This window comes from Carassius auratus, chromosome 2, assembly GCF_003368295.1.
Source record: "Carassius auratus strain Wakin chromosome 2, ASM336829v1, whole genome shotgun sequence".
NCBI lineage: Eukaryota > Metazoa > Chordata > Actinopteri > Cypriniformes > Cyprinidae > Carassius > Carassius auratus.
Window position 1 is genome coordinate 25,152,210 of NC_039244.1, and position 22,130 is coordinate 25,174,339.

The window sequence follows — 22,130 nt, forward strand, 5'->3', positions numbered from 1 at the left end:
TGTGATTACAATTTTATTGATGACAATGGCAACAATCTTCAACATTTCAGACCAACATCAAAAAGTACATTCAACAACTAACAGTTCATGATAGTTTTACCTCAAAGGCATGCTCCAAATTTCTCAGATAGCCTCCGATTTTCTCTTCGTTTTAAGACCCCCACGAATTCTGTTGTGAACAATTTGCTCAAAAGGAAACATCTTGCATGCATACAAATAGATATGCAGCAGTAGATAAACACTTTGTTTAAATCAACTCTCGTTTAACTGACAAAAACCAGTCTAGCAAATGTATTTTGAAAAAAAGAAAAAAAAAAAGTTCCTGGTCATGATCCACCTGTACAGCACTGATGACTACACTTAAAAGGCAAAGCATGTACTCAAAAACATTTCATAGAACCATCAGACAACCAATAATACAGAGACATTGCCACATATAATCAAAACTAACTGGCATTACCCTAAACTAACAGTAACATTGACAGATTCCTTGTGATATTTTTACCTTATAATTGGAGCCTTTGAACAGTCTACGTTCAGTGGAGGGACAGACTCAAAGGATTCCTCAAGGACAAACTAGCTCAGGACCTGATTTCTACGAACTACGCCTGCAGCATCTTCAACACTGTGAGTGAGAATGAAGGCAGCAATGTGGGACAAACATTAGCACTACAGAGGGGCAACAAGAAAGCTGCAAACCAATGAACCAATGACATGAGCATACATACAAGTATACGTCAGTTATCAGTGAATGCATTCATAGGGCTAACTCTGGATCATTTCACATCTGCATGCATTGTGTAACAGTAGAAGAGGACCAGACTGAAGACTTACCAGAAGCTAACAATTAAGCAATCAAATCAAAATCAAATTGGTTTCAATTAGTAAAAAAGTAAACAGGATAATCCTAGTTAGATCTCAATAGAGGGAAAACATTTGTTAACTACAGGTCAATCTCATGCAATTTATATGGAAAAAAAATAAATAAACATACTTCCGACATATCTAAATTATGACGATTGTGGCATACGTCAGTTTATCTCCTATTAGAGACATCCTTCATTAAAACAGCGGCACATATTGACCTCGGTTTTTAAGGTGAAAGGCATTACACTAGATCACAGGCTCAATCGTTTTGATTTCTTAGGATACTCTTACCTGTGTTATTGCTGAAGAACCTAAGGTGCAAGGTCAGAGATGACACTGCAAGATTAGACAATGCACTGCTCACTAATGAACAGCCAAAAATCGTCATAGCATCAAATTTACAGCCTCAATGACCTTAAATCACAAACAGGTCAGAAACCGGACATTAAAACTAATCAGTATTTGTAAGAGGCAATTGGTTGATGGTAGTTATGGGCTATGCAGTATAAATACTTGACAAATCACAAGACAGACAATTTCCAGGTCTATTCAATGTTAAACCACACATTTGCAGATGGAAAAAGATGCTGTTTCTACAGTGACTGATTAAAAAACAGTGATATAGTTAGCAGTTTCATATAAGTCCGAGAGAAGACCTAAATGACTAAAGCAGTGTCAACATAGCAACGACTCAATTTTTAAATATCACACAATGCTGTTTAGTTTATCCAAAGATTATCCAAAGAGAAAAAGGGTCAGGTCATTATCTTAAACATGTCAAAACAAAATTACACCCCTGACATACTTACCCCAAAAAAGGGCATTTGAACATTTAGAGATTTAAATACATTGCGTTTCATTCAGTCAAAGAATGCATTGACAGGAGGAAAAAAATCAAATTGGCCCGTTAAGTCATGTACATTTTGTACTTACAGTGGAGAGCTCATATCACTGGTGTAGGAGGCCAGAGTCTCCAAAAACCTATAGGCCTATATTGGAGGAATGCTAACAGACAATGGGCAGAAAAAGTAGTCGACGTTTGCATTCTCAAGCTATTTTTAATTGTATCAAAATGTTTTTAAAATGGCAGCATTATTGATATAAATATATATACACGATATTTGGATTTTAGACATACAAAATATAGGATGTGGGAAAAATAATTTCGCAAGACATAACTGTTGATCAGAATACTTGACCTGCCCTGTAAAAAAGCAGCAAACTTGGAGAACAAACTAAAATACTTGCAACATGATTGCAGTCACAATATAAAAAGCAATAGTTTATGTAAAGACGCATACTTGCTTACCACCTTCCTAATCTCGCCTGTGAGGGAGGAAATGTCTCTCATTAACAGTGCAAACTACCTCAACACACCAGGTAAAATGCAGTACAAGAATGAGCAACACTACAGCACTGAAGAGTTATTGCATGAGTCACATACCTTGCCAACACCAAGCCACCTTGCCTTAGATAACCTGCCTACACCTACATCCACAGCAATGACCAGTCAAAAAACAAAACGCAGAATAAAAACAGAGCTGTCCATTTGTTAAACAAGCAATGTCAAATGATCGAGGTTTTTAAACAAACCAGGAATCAAAAGAAAAATTCAGGGCAATAAAGACAGTTGAAAAAAAAATTAAATAAAAAGGAAAGAGCATTTTTGTAAATTTGCATACCACTCCCCCAACCCGGTCCCAAAACATGAAATGAAATTTTCACAGAACATTCCCCACTGTTACACCCCACTTACCAACACAGGAGGTTTCATTGTTTTATTGCAAAACACAACAGGCATATCATTTTAGAACGGAGATGATTTACAAGAAAATGACTATTAATTAGTCTCAAAACTACATGAGATACAGGATATACAGAAGCTGGAATGACCAATATTACCCGACTAAAAACAAACCGTTCATTTACAAGAGTGGCAAAACAGAAAGGAAAAAATATATATATATTTATACTTGACTTTAGAGCTGGTCTGCGATCTAGCTTAAACACTCAAACCAATGAAATTAAGATCTTCATCACGGCGTCTGCATCCAAACATTTAACAAAGGTTTTTTCTGACAATGTAGCATTTACTTTATGTCCACTTCACATTACTGGCCCTGTGCAGAAGAAATACATAAGAAATACACAACATGTTAAGAACAGAAACATTTATTCAACACCCCCCACCCCCCCAAAAAAGAGAAGCCTGTTTGAGGAGGAAAGAGTTAGGTTGTGTTGTATCGATGACTCATCTGGAAACCTGCTGAACCTGTGAAAGTAAATGTTAGAAGCAAAAAAAAGGTGTAGAGTGCAAGAGACAGAGCAGTGCATTAGCGGAGGTGTACCTGCTGAGCCTGGGGTGCAGCTCCCATCGCCTGAGGCGCACCTTGGCCATAGTACGCTGCCTGCTGGCGGTAGTATTCTGCCCACGCTGCACTGTAATCTGGCTGACCTCCTGGCTGAGACGCCGTCGCTGCAGCTGCCTGAGGCGCAGCTTGACCTGAGATTAAATCAAACCCAAAGCATTACAGATGGAAGGTCAAGCAGAAAAAGAGTCTGGCAGTGTTGTAAACCACTACTTAATACAAGATTTTAGGATAAAATACTCCATGACAATGTTTGTAAGAGGGGGAACGACCCCGGCCACACTACCTCCGAGTGGCGGGACAGAAACCCACTAATTTACTCTAGGGCAGCCCGAGACCACAGCAGCTCTACTGCAGAGGACTGTGAAAGAGCTGCAGCTGCCCAAAACTTAGAAAACAAAGCATCTACCATATCTTACCTTGTTTTTTATAGTACTCTTCCCATGCCTTTGTGTAGTCCTGCTGAGGCTGACCTTGACCTGAAGAGACGAGATTAAACAGACATTAATCAAGAGCTAAAACATAACAATTACAATTATTTACTGACAAAAACATGCAACTATACTAAAAGTCTACCACCAATTTTTTTTATACTAACATTAAAATAACTGTTCAATTAAAACAAATTTAGTTAGCATTAAAATATCATATTTAAAATTACAATGAAACCGTAAACTCAGGCACAAATTTGAGAATGTGTACATATGTATTCATTACATATACAAAACTGACCAGTATAATCTCATTCCAGTTTTTCAGATTTTTTCCAGTTTGTGGTAATCCTATTCTATCTGAGACACTACAGCTCCTCATTCTGAACAGCAGGGTTTGAGACCAATATTTCTGTGGACAAGCACCAGAGACAAAACTCGGCCACTAATTTACCCCGCTAGACTGATTGGCTATTCAAGCCCTGCTGCTATTTAACCTGATCCCTCAAAGAAAATAACCTCAAGCTACATTTGGCAAGATATTTATACCCAATTTCTTGTAATATTCCTCCCAGGCCTTGGTGTAATCTGCCTGTCCACTTTGACCTGGAGCTTGCGGGTCACCTGTTAAAAATGGTACAATTTTAGAAATTGAGAACCATTCTTTCTAAGGCTGCAGAAAGTCCTCCACCTAGCTAGGTGGTGCACTTTGCACAAACAGGTCGAGTGTCTCAGAAAATGCCCTGTCCATGAATGCTAGTCAAAAATGGCCATCCCAGAACAAAGTATAAAACTAATAGAAAGACAACACTGTACTGTGCAGTGATGGCTACACTGAAAGGCTACTAAGTACTACTGTGCAACAGACAACAGTAGATCTAGAGTGAAGGTTGACAGTTTTTTAAATACTACTACTAATAATTGTACCTTGTCCGTTGGTTTGGGTTGTGCCAGGGGCTGCAGAAGTTGGTGTCATGGGGCCCTGGGGCTGCTGTTGGTACTGAGAATAATAGGCTGCCCATGCAGCTGCATTAGCATCAGCCGCTGCTTTATCTGCAGAACAAACAAGCGATACTTAAAAAAAAGCCACAAACCGACAGTGGAGGACACACACATATACATACATATATATATATATATATATATATATATATATATTTTTTTTTTATAATTATAATAACCTTTAATTTAAAGGTCACATGATGTATACCTTTCTGGAGTTTTTTTAGGTTTTGATGTCCTTAACAATATATATTTGCGGTATAAGTACCAAAAACCATCTCAAAATATTTTTACAGTTCCTTTCTCAATGGGTCTGCTTGAGAACAGGTCGATTTTTGCCTTTCTAATATTCATGAGGCCCTCTTCTGATTGGCCTGTTGTTGAGTGATGCACAACAAGGCCAATCACAGGTAACTAGTGTTTGCCAACGTCACCGCACTAGCTGGAGGCAGCAAAACAAAAGGGAAACTGGAGACGGCCCATTCAATCCAGCGCAGATTCTAATGTATGTAAATGCCGGGATACACCAAGCTGATGGTTGGCCAATGTTGTGCCGATGGTAAACAATGGTTAGGCTAATTTGTTTGGTGTGTTCCACTCATAATTTAGAAGAATGACTGAGAATTTCTGTGCTGAAAATCTTACTTCCGGGTTGGTACAAGTTTGGGCTGTTTTTTTTCGATCATGGATTCAATGACGTAGATGAGAGTGGAACTCCTTACATGAGCATTTCTCTCGGAAAAGCCCACCTGCGCACACGTTGACCAGAGGAGAGTGAGATCTTGCATATCAACGCACTTCATCGGGAAATAGTCGCCAGTGCTGGATTTGTTCAAGAACGTCTCCAAATTAAGTGCGTTTTTACCGTGTTCAGCTTCCCAAAGAACCCAGGGTTACATGAACAGTGGATGCAGTTTGTTTTTCTGGGGCAGTAACAGAGTGCATCAAGTGCGTTTGTGTGTTCTGGTCATTTGAGTGAATGTTGTTTTATAAACAAGGCCCAGGTCCGACACTGATTTGACACATGGAGCGATCCCAGTGATAAAAGACCCCATTCATGTAAGTAAAATTGCATCAGATTTCTGTCTTTTGTTGGAAATCACAGCACATAAGTGAATATATGTTAATGGAAACAACACGAAACATCAGTATCATAGCTCCGCCCATGGCACGCCTCCAGGAGCTCTGCTTTTTCTGGAGAGAATCAGAAAGCTGTTTTTATCTTTTAGAAATATAAAACTAAAGACTTTTTGGATATATAAAGGATGCAGTACTACTCTATAGGTACAACAAAACAAGCACGTATATATAGGCGTTACAGACAAAAGGCAGTTTAAACGTTACGTGATCTTTCCCATTCATTCTTATACACAAATGTTTTCACATGAGCCGCTTAAAATTATTAAAGTTATCAACTAGTGATTTTCTAAATGATAAACAACCACGGTTTTGTTTACATTTTGTATAGCTGCGCTTATCTCCTATATCTTTGATTCAGTTTCTCCTTTTGAATGACGAATATATACTATTAACAGTGGCTGATATGGACAGCTCGTTCCTCTCACGCATGCGCAGAACGCACGTTAATTTGCCGTCAACTGCACTCTTTGTGGTGTGCTTGAGTGCAGCTTTTTTGTCATGATGTTGTCTATGGGTTTGGCAAAAGTAGAATAGAATGGTGGGGTGGTGACTGAAGGCAGTGACTGTCGTTCAACTTTTTATGCAAGTCACAACAGTGAAAAATCACAACTACTTTATGCAGGCTGTAGGGCTGTGCAATTTTGTGCAATTGCGATTTGATTTGCTATTTTAAATTTGCAAAGTCAAGCTTCAGCTCAATATTGTAAATAATGTGCAACAACGTTTGAGTATCATTACCCTGCTTTTATAAAAAAAAAAATAATAAAAAAAAAAATCTTAGTTTCCATTTAAACGGTTACAAAATTTTTTGTTTTAGGAATTATTCCAATAGGAATTGCTGTTGTTCTATTGGTTGCCAACTGCCATATTACATCCCACCAATAGAATCCATCAAATAGACACCATTTTAGTTTACATTAAAACCAATAGAATTCCCATTATAACCCTGAAATTCAATACATTTTCAATTGTGTTTTGGGAGGGGTTCTATATCATCATCATCATCATCTGTTTTTATTTGGGCATCAGAATTCCACAAAATCAACATAGTAACAACTAACAATCATCAACACAACACAACAGGCGAAACCAAAAAGGATACATGCGCAGATGATCAAGTACATTAAAACAAATAAATAAAACCGTGGATCTGATGCTCAAAAGGAGTAGGCAGAAGCTTAAGCTTATTGACGCCTACCCCCTTTTTTTTTACATTTAAACCGTAGGTATCTACTATAATCGATAAGACAGTTGCCACATATTAGTGTTGTCCTATTCCAGTGACAGTACAATCAACAATATTAACTCACAATCATTCTGCTAATTCCAAAAAGAAGAATCTTCAATAAGTACAAAAAAAAAACACACACAAAAAAAACTCGCTAGTCACCAATCTTTTAATTTGATCTTTTGTTCCTTACTTGTTATGAGTTCAATACATTTACTGGCCACAATTGTTTATAATTATAAATAGTTTAATTATATTATCTTGATTAACTTATATTATCTTTTTAGTTTGTCAGTCAAAAAAAATACAACATAAATAGATTGCTCTGCAGCTAATTCCATTTCTACACCTAAGGACATTCTTCTGTCCTGTACTTAGACAGTATAACTTGTTTATACTTTGATTTAAATTGATAAATGAATGGGCACTGCTTGAGTTGGGCTCTCAGGTTATTCCAGAGCCTGGCACCACACACAGACACACACACACTTTTCTTCGTCGTTCTGAAAGCCGGTACTTTAAAATGACCATAACCTCTCAAATTGTAACAGCTATCTCTTTTTATGAATAGTTTTTGAATATTTGCAGGTAGTAGGATCCAATTTGCTTTATACATTAATTGTGCAGTATAAAAAACGACTAAGTCCATGAATTTAAGCATATTACTTTGTAAAAACAGTATATTTGTATGTTCTTGGTATCCTACCTTATGAATAACTCTGATTGCTCGTTTTTGGAGAGTTACAAGGGAATGCAGGGAACTCTTATAATTATTACCCCAGACCTCAATTCCATACGTTAAGTATGACAAAATCAGACTGGAATACAATATATACAGCGCCTTGTAATTTAAAACGTACTTAGCTTTGTTTATGATTGCAATATTTTTTGATATCTTCCTTTGTATGTGTCCAATGTGTGATTTCCAGCTCAATTTGTTGTCTATTGTGATTCCCAAGAATTTAATTTCTGTTACTTTTTCTATTTCAATACCATTTATACGTATCAGTAGTTCCGGAGTTTCCTTATAATTGCCAAAAATAATCATTTTTGTTTTACTTAGATTGAGTGACAATTTGTTTAAATCCAGCCATGTTTTAAATTTGGCTAATTCCTGATTAACATCCTTTATAAGTCTATTATAGTTATCGTTGGAATAAAATAAGTTGGTATCATCAGCAAATAATACAATTTTTAATAAATCTGATACTTTAAATATATCATTAATATATAAGTTGAATAGCAAGGGAGCCAGTATAGACCCTTGAGGCAGCCCACAAACAATGCTCATACATTTTGATTCAGTGTCCCCCATTTTAACAAATTGTTGTCTCTCATCTAAATAGCTTTTAATCCAGTTCCCAGCTACTCCCCGAATACCGTATTTTTCTACTTTTTGTACAAGGATAGAATGATTGATGGTATCAAATGCTTTCCTTAGGTCTATAAAGATTCCAACAGCATGTTTTTTGCTGTCTACAGCACTGGTGATTTCTTCCACAGCATCAATAATAGCCATAGTGGTTGATCTTTTGGGTCTAAATCCATATTGCCCCTCGTTAATTAACTCATGCTTCGCAATAAATGTATCCAGTCTGCTATAGAACATTTTCTCCAATATTTTTGAGAACTGTGGCAGCAGAGAGACAGGCCTATAATTTGTAAATATATGTTTACTTCCATTTTTAAATAGTGGTAACACTTTTGCTATTTTCATTTTGTCTGGGAAAGTTCCAGTTTGGAATGAGGCATTACATATATGTGTTAAGGGTTTCACAATATTATCAATTATTCTTTTTATTAATCTCATATTTATATCCAAATAGTCCATAGAGGATTTATTATTACATTTATTCACAATAGTTATATATATTTTTGTAAGATTGTAATGGTATAACTACTTTTACAGAATGAACTTACTGAATTTCACTGGAAATATTTGTTTATTTTTTATAAAGAACTATTTCTTTAGTCAATTATTAAAGTATTACATTTGTTACATTGGATTTTGGATTTTAAGAACAAGTGGAAAATGTGCTGAATTTTTCTTTTCATTCATGTGATATTAGCAAGCAGTTAGAATTTACATTCGTTTTAAACGCGGAGCCAGGCAAAAGTCGACGCAGTTTGCGCACGTGCGTCAAGCCTCATCCATACTGCCAGATGCGCTCAAGGAGAGGTGCAGGGCCACAAGCGAATATAACCGAGTATTACGAAACCAGCTGCGTGAATGCGGCAACTGTATACGGCTCGTCCACGACTCAGGATTTGCACCGCATGGGGCAGAGAGGAGGGAGTATGAGAAGCATTCAGAGACGTAGTCTGTGTGTGCAGTCTTCTGAATTGGGAATAGTGAACATGCATTATAAACTTATTTTAAATTAATCTGTTGGGGAGATAAAATGTGTAAGATAACATGTACTAACAAAACATCTAAGAATGTATCTTTTATTCTCCGGTATTGAAAACAGAACCGATAAGGGAGCTCTTGAACGTTAATCCTTGAATTGTGACGTAGCTCTTGCAAATTAAATTTACAATAAAACCTAAGCCACCTAACCCCACTACAATAATATCAGTTACAGTACTAATAACAGGAAAGTAGACAGTATTCTTTGTAGGGATGCAACAATACAGTTAGGCTTGGTTCTGGTGGCTTGGCACATCAGAGTGTTTTTTGCGATTAAAAAAAAAAAACTCCTGAACATTGGAGAATAACATGGATGATTATGTGTCTACTTCAAATTTCTTCTGAGAGAAGTATTATTTCTCGAGTGCTAAATGCATGTAATATCAGTTTCATTTGTACTGGAAGCCTGAGGTCACCCTCACGCAGAAACTCCACATATGGATCACAGAAGTAACAGAACTCATGACACTCCTGAAATTCCTAATATAAACTAAGCCATCCAGCCATCAATGTGACTGAATAAAAAGACAGAAAATGTTTTGAATGATGAAAAATGAACAAACACTTGACTGCAATGATGAATGGTTCATCTGTTCTTCAAGCCATGTCTGGTATTATCAGAAGTAGATTTATAATCCATTGCTAATCAACATGCCTTTTTTACAGTATAGAATATATTTTCTGCCTAATTCTGTGATATGAAGTCACGTCAGATCACAAAAGAAAGCATCTGACTGATGTTGTGTGGTAAAAATATGTTAATGTTCTGTTTTGTTGGAGAACAGTCTTAGATAAGAAACACTTCTCATTGCAAATCATCAAGGGAAGTTTAGCTTTAGGCATTTTATTTTAAGCACGTTAATGTAGCTAGCTAATGGTAGGCTAACTACTCCAAATACTTTAATCAACAGCATAAGCATTTAAATGGCATTGAAATCTGCGTTCTGATTCTGTTTTGTACACAACAGTCATAAATGGTAACCTAATTCCAAACCAACCCTAGTTAGCACAGCTATGAAATGAGCACTTACTGGGATCTGGCTGACCTTGCTGCCAGTGAGGGTATCCGTTGCCCCAGCCTTGAGGCTGGTATGGTGCCGGGGGACCACTGTAGAATAAGAATACATTTTATTTTAAAAATAAGTGTCAATAAAGACTAATTGAAAAAAACTGACACATGCTAAACATGAAGGAGAAACTCCTTACTGTGGTCCAGGAGGGCCCTGGCCATAGGGCCCAGGGTTGTATGGACCCATGGGAGCAGGTGGTCCTGGTGGACCGGGAGGGCCATGAGAAGGACCTCCATGGGGCCCAGGAGGACCACCCATAGGGCTAACTGGACCCTAAGACAAACCAAAATCATTTTAAGTATAAATCAGGCAATAAGCAATAAATAAATTGAGATAATTTGTCTGAGAAAGATTTCAGAAAGACAATCAATTAATATGTTAACCCCAAAAATGAGCACATTTAGGCATAGTGAAAATTCAGGCACTCACTCCAATCTTCTCCTCGACCAGTTGTCTGGCATAATCAATCTGTTGAGGTGATCCACGGACTGTGAAGATCTTTATATTAGGGTCTGAGTTAGGTGGAGGGTTTCTTTGTAACTCTATCCTGGCTCCAGACTGCTGGCTGATGTTCTTAATGGTTTCACCACCTAGAGAGAGAGAGAGTGCGAAGAAATCATCATCATGTTCATTCATTACAAATTTCTGTCATATAAAAATTGCATATCCCATTAAAGGTAAAGCAATTATCAACAACTTACCTTTTCCAATGATTAGGCCGGTCTTCATGGTAGGCACAGTGAAAGTGAATTCCTGCAAGCCTCCAGGAGGGCCCATGTTCCAGTTTCCCTGTCCACGGCCCCTCCCTCTGCCCCCATGACCAGGGGGGCCTCCGGCCTCAACACTCCGCAGCAGGTCAGATATGATATCTGCTGCATGCTGTGCCCTGTCTGGAGGCCCCATAATCTGAGCGATCCTCTCTGGTGTGGAGCCATCATCTGAAGCAAAACAACAAGTATTTGTATCAAAAGTCTGGTTGGCTAGTGATTTAACATCATGCTAACTTCCTTAACTATTTTCATGGCGATAAACTAGTTGGAGAGAAAAAAAAAACTTTTATTTTTATATCAAAGGTCTGAAAGCTATTTGGATTTAAAAAAAAAAAAAAAAAAAAAAAAAAGAGCACATAGGAAATCTTTCTTACCTGGTTTGAACTGAATCCTCACACCAGTGTCATTCTGAATCTTTTTGATCATTTCACCATTCCTACCAATCACAATTCCCACTGCAAACCTTGGCACAGGGACCTAAAGCAACAGCAAAACACTTAGTAAACTGCTTTTCAAATTTCTATCTAAATGTATAACATCACAAAGAATCTAAAGGTTATTCTTATAAAACAGTTCATACATCCAAACTGTCTCCACCGCCAACTCGAGAACCATACTCTCCTCTCTGTTCCCGGAAACCCTGATCTCGGATTAGATCCATCACCATGTCTTTAGCTTGCTGTACAGACCAAGACATTTAAATTGATTTAGATATACAGCCCATAATTTGGAATAACTTCAACGCAGAATTGCAAAGGTTTATATGTACCCACCTGAACTTTAAAAGGATCGCCAGAGATCCTGAGTGGTTTATCAGCACCTGTGTTTTGGGGTCCATCTTGAATCATGACCATTTTGACTCCAGCACGTTCCTATTACACAAGTGTTGAACAATTAAATAAGTAAATGTCTGTTAAGAAAAAAACTTTTATGGTAAAAAGTGAAAGAAAATGTAGAAACTTTAAACCAAATAACATAATTTGTGCACCTTACCTGTAACTGTTTGATTGTTTCTCCTCCCTTTCCGATGACCAGACCAGCTTTGGAGGCAGGGATCATCATCTCCTGAACAGACATCCCTGGTCCATCATTGTGGTGGAATGCTGGAGAAGGTCTGCCTTTCTCTACAATCTCCGAGAGCAACCTCTTTGCAGCCCTATTACAAAAATTTCTTTTTTTAATTTCACCCACTACAAAAAAAAAATACCCCACCAAAAATTTCTGAATGTGTGGAGATACTCACTGGATTGAATCAGGTGCGCCTGTTAATGTCACTGACCTCTCAGGCATGCCACCACTGTCTGTTGGGTAGAGTGCAGAATAAGCATTGCCATTTATTTTTCCTCTAAAGAGCTGACAACAATCAGACTTGTGAAACACACACAGCAAGGACACAGCAATTTGACTCACCAGGAGCAATCTGTATTTTGCAACCGGAATCCTGCTGTATTCTAGAAATCTGTTCTCCTCCCCTTCCAATAACTGAAAACAAGGGTTTAATTAAAATGGCATTTTTTTTCTTTTATTAGATTTAAATGCAATTTCTCCAAAGCACGTAGTAATGGATATTTGTTTTTCCGAATTCGTAATGTTGCTTTTCCACTGCATGGAAAATTCATATCTTGCGATGTAAAAAAAAAAAAAAACCCAGATGACTTCAATAGCTCTATTTGGAAAAAAAGAATCAGTAATGGGGATGATTTTGTAGGGGAGTTATTCAGCTTAGGAAATAAATTACAAGCATAGATTTTTTTTTTTTTTTGGAAAAGCACTTTCTGTATTAGCTTAAAGCCCTCAAGTTTACATTGGTTGCTGTATTATAGTATAGTATATTGCAATGTTAAGGAATTCATGTTTTTTTCATTCAGATATGTAAATCAACATATACAAATTGTTAGTAGTCAATTAATGGGGAAATAATCGAAATTGAATCGGTCTGAAAAAAATTAATCGTTAGATTAATTGATGCATTGAAAAAATAATCGCTAGATTAATCGTTTAAAAAATAATCGTTTATCCCAGCCCTATTATAGTCCTATTGTATGTACATTAGATATGTGACGGCATCAAATTTTCACAATCGCTGAAGCTTTTACCACGGTATATAGTTATAGCACAAATAATTAAGTAAAAAATAATAATAATTCAGCCATCTGCTGTTAAAAACTAAGCTCAGAATCGATTCAAGAGAGAATCGCGATGCCTTCGGAAAATCTTAGAAACAATGCAAGATTCATTTCTCGATTTATGATGCATACATTTATTATCCCAGCCCTAGTACTAACTGCAGTGGAAAAGCAAGCCGATCAGAGCCATGCCGAGTCGTACAACGCAGTGAAAATGTGCCACAAGTCCACTTACTGAAGCCAACCATGCCATCTGGAACCTTGAACTCTTCTGATATAGACCTGCAGAGAGATGTGAAAACAACATTAGACGAAAGGCAGAGCAGAAATGTACCATTATATTTAAATTACAAACGATCATATTAACCATTAAATAATAAAACTGTTACCTTGTTGGGCCACCCATGCCTCCCATTACAGATGAAAAAGCTGATGCAAATGAAAGCATGAATTTATGAGATGAGCTACAGACATATCTTTAAAACAGTTAAATACATATTTAATAGCTAATTTGTTCCTTCTAGAAGACAATCGCAATGCTTACGATCACTTGGTGGAACCTTCTTGGTTTCTGGTTGATCTGAAGAGAGAGAGAGAGACAGAGAGAGAGAGAGAGAGAAAAGAAGACCAAAACAGTTTAGACCAAAACACTGGAATCTAAAACAATTAATAGCATCGCTGACCAGAGTACAAAATAAGTATAAAAAAAAAAAAAATAACACCAAATGTTGCATATTGTGAGGCAGTGAGTATTGTTTCATACCATAAAATCCAGTCAAAATATAAAAAATACATTAACTAAAATATAACAATATATTCATTATATAAGTTAAGAATACCACAGGATTTAAGGAGATTATACTGTGATTTATGTTGACTATTATGTACAACAACAAAACTACTACAATGCACCTATGAGCTTACCTCCATCTTCAAGAGGTCTCTTCTGTCCTCCATAACCAAACTCATTGGAAACTGGAGAGGGGGATACTCCATCACCTCCTATTTTGGCAGCTATCTAAAATAATATAGTGATAGGCAGAGTTAAAAAGTTTTTCAATAACTCAGTATGATTATAACACTGTAACAGTGTGTGGCCTGCACTGTTGTCCTGAACAAATTAGGTCGATTCAGCAGGACCCAAAACCGTAGGAAGTTGGAATTAACGTTAACTTACATGCCTTATTCATAATTGGATGGAAGGAAACATTATCAAAAACATATACATTAAGGTCCTCCTATACCTTGTAACCTAATTCCAGCAATAGGTGACTATTTGTGCATACGCAAAATCACAGTTTACTTAACTGTCTAATAATTCGTAACGTAAGTTTAAACAATTAGCTCTTTAGCTCGTTGGAGCGAGTGTGAAATGGGTTCATCATTTATCAAAAGCATTCGTCTTAAATTAAGCTTTAAAATAAAAGAGTAAAAAAGAAAGAAATAGAAGAAAAATCTGAACACACAACTGAAACCTCTTTGTTACAACGCATCAAGGCCTCAAGTTAGCACGTTAGCTAACGTAACGAGACGGTTACCTTTCATATCAATTTTTTAAATTTAAAGTTTAAAGACACGAACAGTTTTTTTGACGTTTTCAAAACACTCACTTGTCTGGCTCTCTGAAGGGCGTCTTTAAAAGCATCGTTCATCCCTCCACCGGTGTTTGAGGATGGCGGAGCGACATTAGAGTAGTCGGCCATGTCTGCAGGAACGGTCTTTTCGAGCTGAAGGAAGATGGCCGAGCGGGAGAGCGTGATGAAGAAAACTGCCTGCAGCCGCTTCGATCCTGACTCCACTTCCGGCCGGCAGAATACCACGGAGATGGGATAAAAGTCCTAACTGTGGTTGTTTCTGCCCAACCATAATACTCATCATTTTAATTCTATCATGAACATTATATTTATTATTAACGATACTACTAGTAGTCCTATTATCATTACTAGGCTAATTTTGATAATAATGTTTTTTTTTTTTTTTTTTACAAAATTAGATTTAAGAAAAAATATAAATTAAATGTGTCATTTTATTATTGCTTGGACAGAAATGCTGCACAATGTTTTAAAAATTAAATATAACACTACTAATATACTTATATATCACTTGCATATTAATGCTCTTTTGTTTTTTCGATTTGATTGCTTCTACTGTCCTCATTTGTTAGTCGCTTTGGATAAAAGCGTCTGCTAGATAAAATTTAGGAGGTCATAGGGGTTTGGAACAACATGAGGGTAAGTTATTAATTAGCTCTCTCCATTTACTCCTGAAATCTGAGCCGTTGAAGACGATGTAGATTAAATTTGTTTTTGAAGAAAATGTTCCCTCAACTCTACTGAAATTTGTTTATGTCTCCACGAATCATTTACACCAGCCTGCTTTGTGAATGAGGGTCAGTGTAAAGCAGTCTTTGGACAAAAGTTCCTCCTGAAGGATGAAGCAGTGCTAACTGTTCGTGATCCAGCTACACCTCCAGAAGAAGTATCATGTAATAGTTTTCCAAGTTGCCTTTCTGAAAGAAATTCTTGGCACTCTGTAAGGCTAATGTTGCTAAAGCTACCATGGTCATTTTTTTTTTTTTACTGATGCTGCCTTCAAGTGCTACCAGAATGATTGTGAATAAAGTGGGAGTTCAAATTGCATATGAAAGCAATGTGAAATCTACCGCTGAAATCTAATCACAAGTTTGTAAAAGCATGCGATGGCACCATGAGTTATTTTTTATCATGCCATGCTCCTGTCCTTGTATTCATAAAGTGCAATTTTTTATACAGTGCAATCAGATGACTGACTTTTAAACCGAGTGCATTTTCTGTAAAGATAATAGGCTTTTACTAATAGTGGATTGTTTATTTTGCAAAGGCTAGCACCGGTATTGTAGTAGATTGAGCCATTAACAGTAAAAGAAATGGGCACAGCGACCCAATTGGGTTCAACTGAGACAAGTGAAGTCAATTAGAAGCACACACTTCCTGGGGGTCTAGCATACTGTGCAGACTCAAACTGAGCTTGATGACATAAATGTGAGGTGAGCAACCTGTCTGACAATTGTAAGTCTTCTAATAGCTGTTCCAAGAGAAAACGGAATCACCCATCGAATCTTGCTGAGACGGTGAACATGAAACAGAAGCAAATTTTGGTAAGTATTCTATGGGCTTCTCCCTTGACATTATGGCTCCACTTTCCCCCGATTGCCTCATAGACAGTAAAAGATGGTCTGCGAACTTCTCCTCCTGTCCATAAGGTAATTTCTCTACTGTGTGACAGAGAGTCACAGGTCATAATCAGAATCAGAATCAGAATGAACTTTATTGCCAGGTATGTTTACACAAACGAGGAATTTGTTTTCGTGACAGAAGCTCCACAGTACAACAGAATGACAGCGACAGAACATAAAACACATAATAAAAGAATAAAAAATACAAATAAGTAGATAGTGAATGACAATATACAAACTGACAATTGTAGGCAGGTATATTACAAAATGCAGTTATGTATGTACATGTGTATTATGTGCAAAATTTAAGTGTATACTAAGTATGTGTGTTAGATAAATAAGTGTATGTGTATATAAATATAAAGTGTAGTGTGTTCGCAGTTATTATCAGCTGTTCATAAGATGGATTGCCTGGGGGAAGAAACTAGTCCTGTGTCTGGTCGTTCTAGTGCTCAGTGCTCTGTAGCGTCGACCAGATGGCAACAGTTCAAAGAGGGAGTGTGCTGGATGTGAGGGGTCCAGAGTGATTTTGACAGCCCTTTTTCTCACTCTGGATAAGTACAGTTCTTGAATAGAATGGAGGGTTGTACCAATGATTCGCTCAGCAGTCCGGACTACCCTCTGTAGTCTTCTGTGGTCAGATTTAGAAGCTGATCTGAACCAGACAGTTACTGAAGTACAGAGGATGGATTCGATGATGGTGAAGTAGAACTGTTTCAGCAGCTCCTGTGGCAGGTTAAACTTCCTCAGCTGGCGAAGGAAGTACAACCTCTGCTGGGCCTTTTTCACAATGGAGTCAATGTGAATGTCCCACTTCAGGTCCTGAGAGATAGTGGTGCCCAGGAACCTGAATGACTCCACTGCAGTCACAGTGCTGTTCATGATGGTGAGTGGGGGGAGTGCAGGGGGGTTTCTCCTGAAGTCCACAATCATCTCCACTGTTTTGAGCGTGTTAAGATCCAGGTTGTTGAGAGTGCACCAGAAAGCCAGCTCTTTTACCTCCTGTCTGTAAGCAGACTCGTCACCGTCCTGAATGAGGCAGATGAGTGTGGTGTCATCTGCAAACTTCAGGAGCTTGACAGAGGGGTCCTTAGATGTGCAATCATTAGTGTACAGGGAGAAGAGCAGTGGGGAGAGAACGCAGCCCTGGGGAGCTCCGTTGCTGATTGTACGGGTGCTGGATGTGTATTTTCCCAACCTCACTAGCTGCTGCCTGTCTGTCAGGAAGCTGTTGATCCACTGACAGATGGAGGTGGGCATGGAGAGCTGATTTAGTTTGGGCAGGAGGAGGTTTGGGATGATCGTGTTGAAGGCCGAGCTGAAGTCCACAAACAGGATCCTCACATAAGTCCCCGGTCTGTCTAGGTGTTGCAGAACATAATGCAGTCCGATGTTTACTGCATCTTCCACAGACCTGTTTGCTCTGTAGGCAAACTGAAGAGGATCCAGCAAGGGCCCAGTGATGTCCTTCAGATGGGCCAGCACCAGTTTTTCAAATGACTTCATGACTACAGACGTTAGAGCCACAGGCCTGTAGTCATTTAGTCCTGTAATTTTGGTTTTCTTAGGGATGGGGATGATGGTGGAGCGTTTGAAGCATGAAGGGACTTCGCACAGCTCCAGCGATCTGTTGAAAAACCGTGTGAAGATGGGGGCCAGCTGGTCAGCACAGGATTTTAGACAGGCTGGTGTAACACAATCTGGGCCCGGTGCTTTTTTCCTTTTCTGCTTCCGGAAGACCTGGCGCACCGCATCCTCGCTGATCTGAATTGCAGGTGTGGGGGAGAGGGGGGATGCAGGAGGTGAGAATGCTGAGAGTGCTTGATTGGAGAGGTGTTCAGGATGGGTTGCAGGAGCTGTTAGTGGTGTGAACGTTTGTTTGGAGAGGCATTCAGGGCTGGATGCAGGAGTTATGAATGGTGTGAATGGTTGTGTGGGGAGGCGTTCGGGGCAGGTGATGGGTGTTCTTTCAAACCTGCAGTAAAACTCGTTCAGATCGTCTGCCAGTCGTTGATTCTCCACAGTGCTGGGGGGTGGTGTCTTGTAATTGGTGATCTTCTTTAGACTTTTCCACACTGTTGCGGAGTTGTTGGAAGTGAACTGAGTCCTTATTTTTTCAGAATAGTTCCTCTTTGCCACTTTGATCTCTTTTTCCAGTGTGTATTTAGCCTGTTTATAAAAGACATTGTCCCCCTTCACGTAAGCATCTTCTTTGGCCTGACGGAGCTGTCTGAGTTTTGCAGTGAACCACGGTTTGTCATTATTGTAAATTAGTTGAGTCTTTGTAGGAATACACATATCCTCACAGAAACTGATATATGATGTTACGGTCTCTGTGAGTTCATCCAGATCGGTGGCAGCAGCTTCAAAAACACTCCAATCAGTGAGGTCAAAACAAGATTGTAAATCCTGCTCTGCTTCATTAGTCCATCTTTTAACAGTCCTTGATACAGGTTTAGCTGATTTTAGTTTCTGCCTGTAGGACGGTATAAGATGAACCAGAAGGTGATCAGAACGTCCCAAAGCTGCTCGTGGAACAGAGTGATATGCATCCTTTATTGTGGTGTAACAGTGATCCAATATATTACTGTCTCTTGTGGGACATGTAACATGCTGTCTGTATTTTGGCAGTTCACGGGAGAGATTGGCTTTATTAAAGTCCCCGAGAATTATTAAAACAGAGTCCGGGTGATGTTGTTCTGTGTCTGTGATCTGATCAGCGAGTTTCTGTAAAGCTGAGCTCACATGGGCTTGCGCAGGGATGTAAACACTGACCAGAATGAACGAGTGAAACTCCCGCGGCGAATAGAACGGCTTTCAGTTAATGAAGAGTGTTTCAAGATTTGAGCAGCACGTCTTCTTTAACACAGTTACATCTGTACACCACCGTTCATTGATGTAAAAGCATGTCCCGCCGCCGCGCGATTTCCCTTTTGATTCTGCGTCGCGATCCGCTCTAAACAGCTGAAAGTCCGGCAGATGGAGCGCGCTGTCCGGTATGGTGTCATTCAGCCAGGTTTTGTTGTTGGGTAGAGAGCAGAGATTTGCAAGATGGATGCTAGGAAACGGCGTTCGAAATCCGCGCTTCCTGAGTCTGACGAGCGCTCCCGCTCGCTTCCCCTGTCTGTGCGTCCTGAAGCGTTTGATCAGCGCCGCTGCTCCTCCGATAACAATGTTCACTAAAACGTCTGAATAATTGAAATCCGGAAAAACATCTTGTGGTGCGTTCTGCCGAATGTTCAGCAGTTCATCCCTGGTGAAACTGATGGCAGGAATATAACTAAAGACAGGACAAACTAACAAAAACACAAAAACATATGCGGAGCACGTCACGGAGGCAGCCATCCTGTATCGGCACCACACACATGCAATCGTTAGTCTATTTTTACAAAAACTGCTTCTATGGGGCATAACATAGGATACTAGGTAATGAAGCATTTTATACAATTTCGTGTTTCTTTAGAAATAATTAATGGGCAAATGGAGTCTTTAAACACCTCAGATGTAAAGTTATTCACTGTCAAAGTGATGCCAAAATGAATGGGAGTCAATGGAATGCTAACAGCAGGTGGGGGTCCGCTAATCAATGGCGGTGCCTGGAGAAGCTTCAATAAAATATGAAACCCTGCCCCCCTGGCTTGAGCTCTTGAAGCTCCGCCCTCCGTCCTCTTCCTTGGAGCACCAGCTCATTTGCATTTAAAGGGGAAGACACAAAAATGTTCTGAAAAACATTTATAAAAAATTATCTGTAAAGTATTTTGAGTTAAAACTTCACATACACACTCTGGGGACATCAGAAACTTATTTTACATCTTGTGAAAAGGGTCATTAAAGGTCCCCTTTAAGAAACTATCAAACCATGTCTTGGTTGCACATGGCTGCTTAATGTAATAGGCTTTTTCCGTTTGTCAGTTTTTTATATACCATTGTTGATAAGATCCACTATTAAAACTTTAGGATCAAGAAATGGAAGCTCTTCATCATTGTATTCCATACTCAATTTAATAAAACCACAAAAACAATTCACTTACATGAAAAGACTATATTCCTCCTTTGAGCCCTTGAATGTATGATAGAAGATTACTGTTTGAGAGGGTTGTTAGACAATACAAACCTGTCTTACAAAAAACACAATTGTCAGCATTGGAGTCAGGGCCAGTCACCGTTGACCCTTCCGGAGTCAGGGCCAGTCACCGAGGAAATTCACGGACAAGGGCCAGTCACCATTGATCTTCATGGGCAAACGCAGGTCACCAATGAACTTCATGAGCAGAGTCAGGCAACCAATGAACTTCATGAGCAGAGTCAGGCCGCCAATGAACTTCATGAGCAGAGTCAGGCCACCAATGAACTTCATGAGCAGAGTCAAGTCAGCAATAATCTTCTGGAATCCAGTAGAAACACCATGGGATTACCAGAGTCACTTCACGTCTCTGTGGAACTACCAGAGCCTCCCCACGCCTCTGCTGAACTACCAGAGCCTCTCCACGCCTCTGCTGAACTACCAGAGCCTCTCCACGCCTCTGCTGAACTACCAGAGCCGCTCCACGTCTCTGCTGACCAGAGCCTCCCCACATCTCTGCTGAACTACCAGAGCCTCTGTACACATCTCTGCTGAACTACCAGAGCCTCTCCACGCCTCTGCTGAACTACCAGAGCCTCTCCATGCCTCTGCTGAACTACCAGAGCCGCTCCACGTCTCTGCTGACCAGAGCCTCTCCTCGGCTCGGCGGATCTACCAGAGCCTCTCCACGTCTCTGCTGAACTACCAGAGCCTCTCTTCGGCTCGGCGGATCTACCAGAGCCTCTCCACGTCTCTGCTGAAAGACCAGAGCCTCTCCACGCCTCTGCTGAACTACCAGAGCCTCTCCACATCTCTGCTGAACTACCAGAGCCTCTCCTCGGCTAGGCGGATCTACCAGAGCCTCTCCACATCTCTGCTGAACTACCAGAGCCTCTCCTCGGCTAGGCGGATCTACCAGAGTCTCTCCACATCTCTGCGGAACTTCCAGAGCCTCGTCACGTCTCAGTCAAACTCTCTGAGTGCCCGACCGATCCTGTTGTGGTCACGGAGGCTACCCTTAACTTGTTCATGTTCTCTGTTTCAGACTTGTTTTGACAAATTATTTTTGTTTCTCTCCTGTCTGTTTCCATTTATGGACCTGGCCCTCCGTCCCTCCCCCTGATCCGCCGGTCCACCACCCTCCTGGGCTCCTTGATTTTGTGTGTGCACTTCTTGTCTCTGTTTCCACATTGTACCTGGTCCTCTTGTCTCTGTTTCCCCATTTTACCTGGCCCTCCATCCCTCCCCCTGGTCATCCGCCGCTCCACCTCCCTCCTGGTCTATTTGTGTCTTTGGTCTCTTCTTGGGTTCGGGTGGAGCATCTGGTAGCTGCTCCGTGGAGGAGGGGGTAATGTCACGCGGTGCCTGTTCCCTTCCTGCTTCTTCTTTGTTTGTTTGTTTGGACTGTTTTCTGGTTTTGACCCTGGCTTGTTTTGGATT

The 22,130-nt window shown here is 39.6% G+C and overlaps 1 protein-coding gene across 4 annotated transcripts; it reads right to left on the reverse strand.

Moving 5' to 3' along the window:
- Position 1: 1 nt before the first annotated feature.
- LOC113038238 (far upstream element-binding protein 1) lies at positions 2-15,215 on the reverse strand. 4 transcript variants are annotated; one of them, XM_026195527.1, is made up of 20 exons: positions 15,024-15,214; positions 14,338-14,431; positions 13,958-13,993; positions 13,803-13,842; positions 13,649-13,695; positions 12,698-12,769; positions 12,531-12,588; positions 12,281-12,443; positions 12,061-12,159; positions 11,868-11,966; positions 11,662-11,764; positions 11,219-11,455; positions 10,947-11,107; positions 10,654-10,790; positions 10,479-10,555; positions 4,595-4,720; positions 4,217-4,291; positions 3,656-3,715; positions 3,216-3,370; positions 2-2,987 (listed from the first exon to the last, which is right to left on the reverse strand). In XM_026195527.1, the coding sequence occupies exons 1-20, from the start codon at positions 15,114-15,116 to the stop codon at positions 2,979-2,981; spliced, it is 1,941 nt and encodes a 646-aa protein (XP_026051312.1). In that variant the 5' UTR covers positions 15,117-15,214; the 3' UTR covers positions 2-2,978. The 4 variants fall into 4 exon arrangements, with proteins under 4 accessions (XP_026051312.1, XP_026051329.1, XP_026051304.1 ...); XM_026195544.1 differs by lacking the exon at positions 4,217-4,291; XM_026195519.1 differs by lacking the exon at positions 2-2,987 and having other exon boundaries at positions 2,994-3,370; positions 15,024-15,215.
- Positions 15,216-22,130: the final 6,915 nt, after the last annotated feature.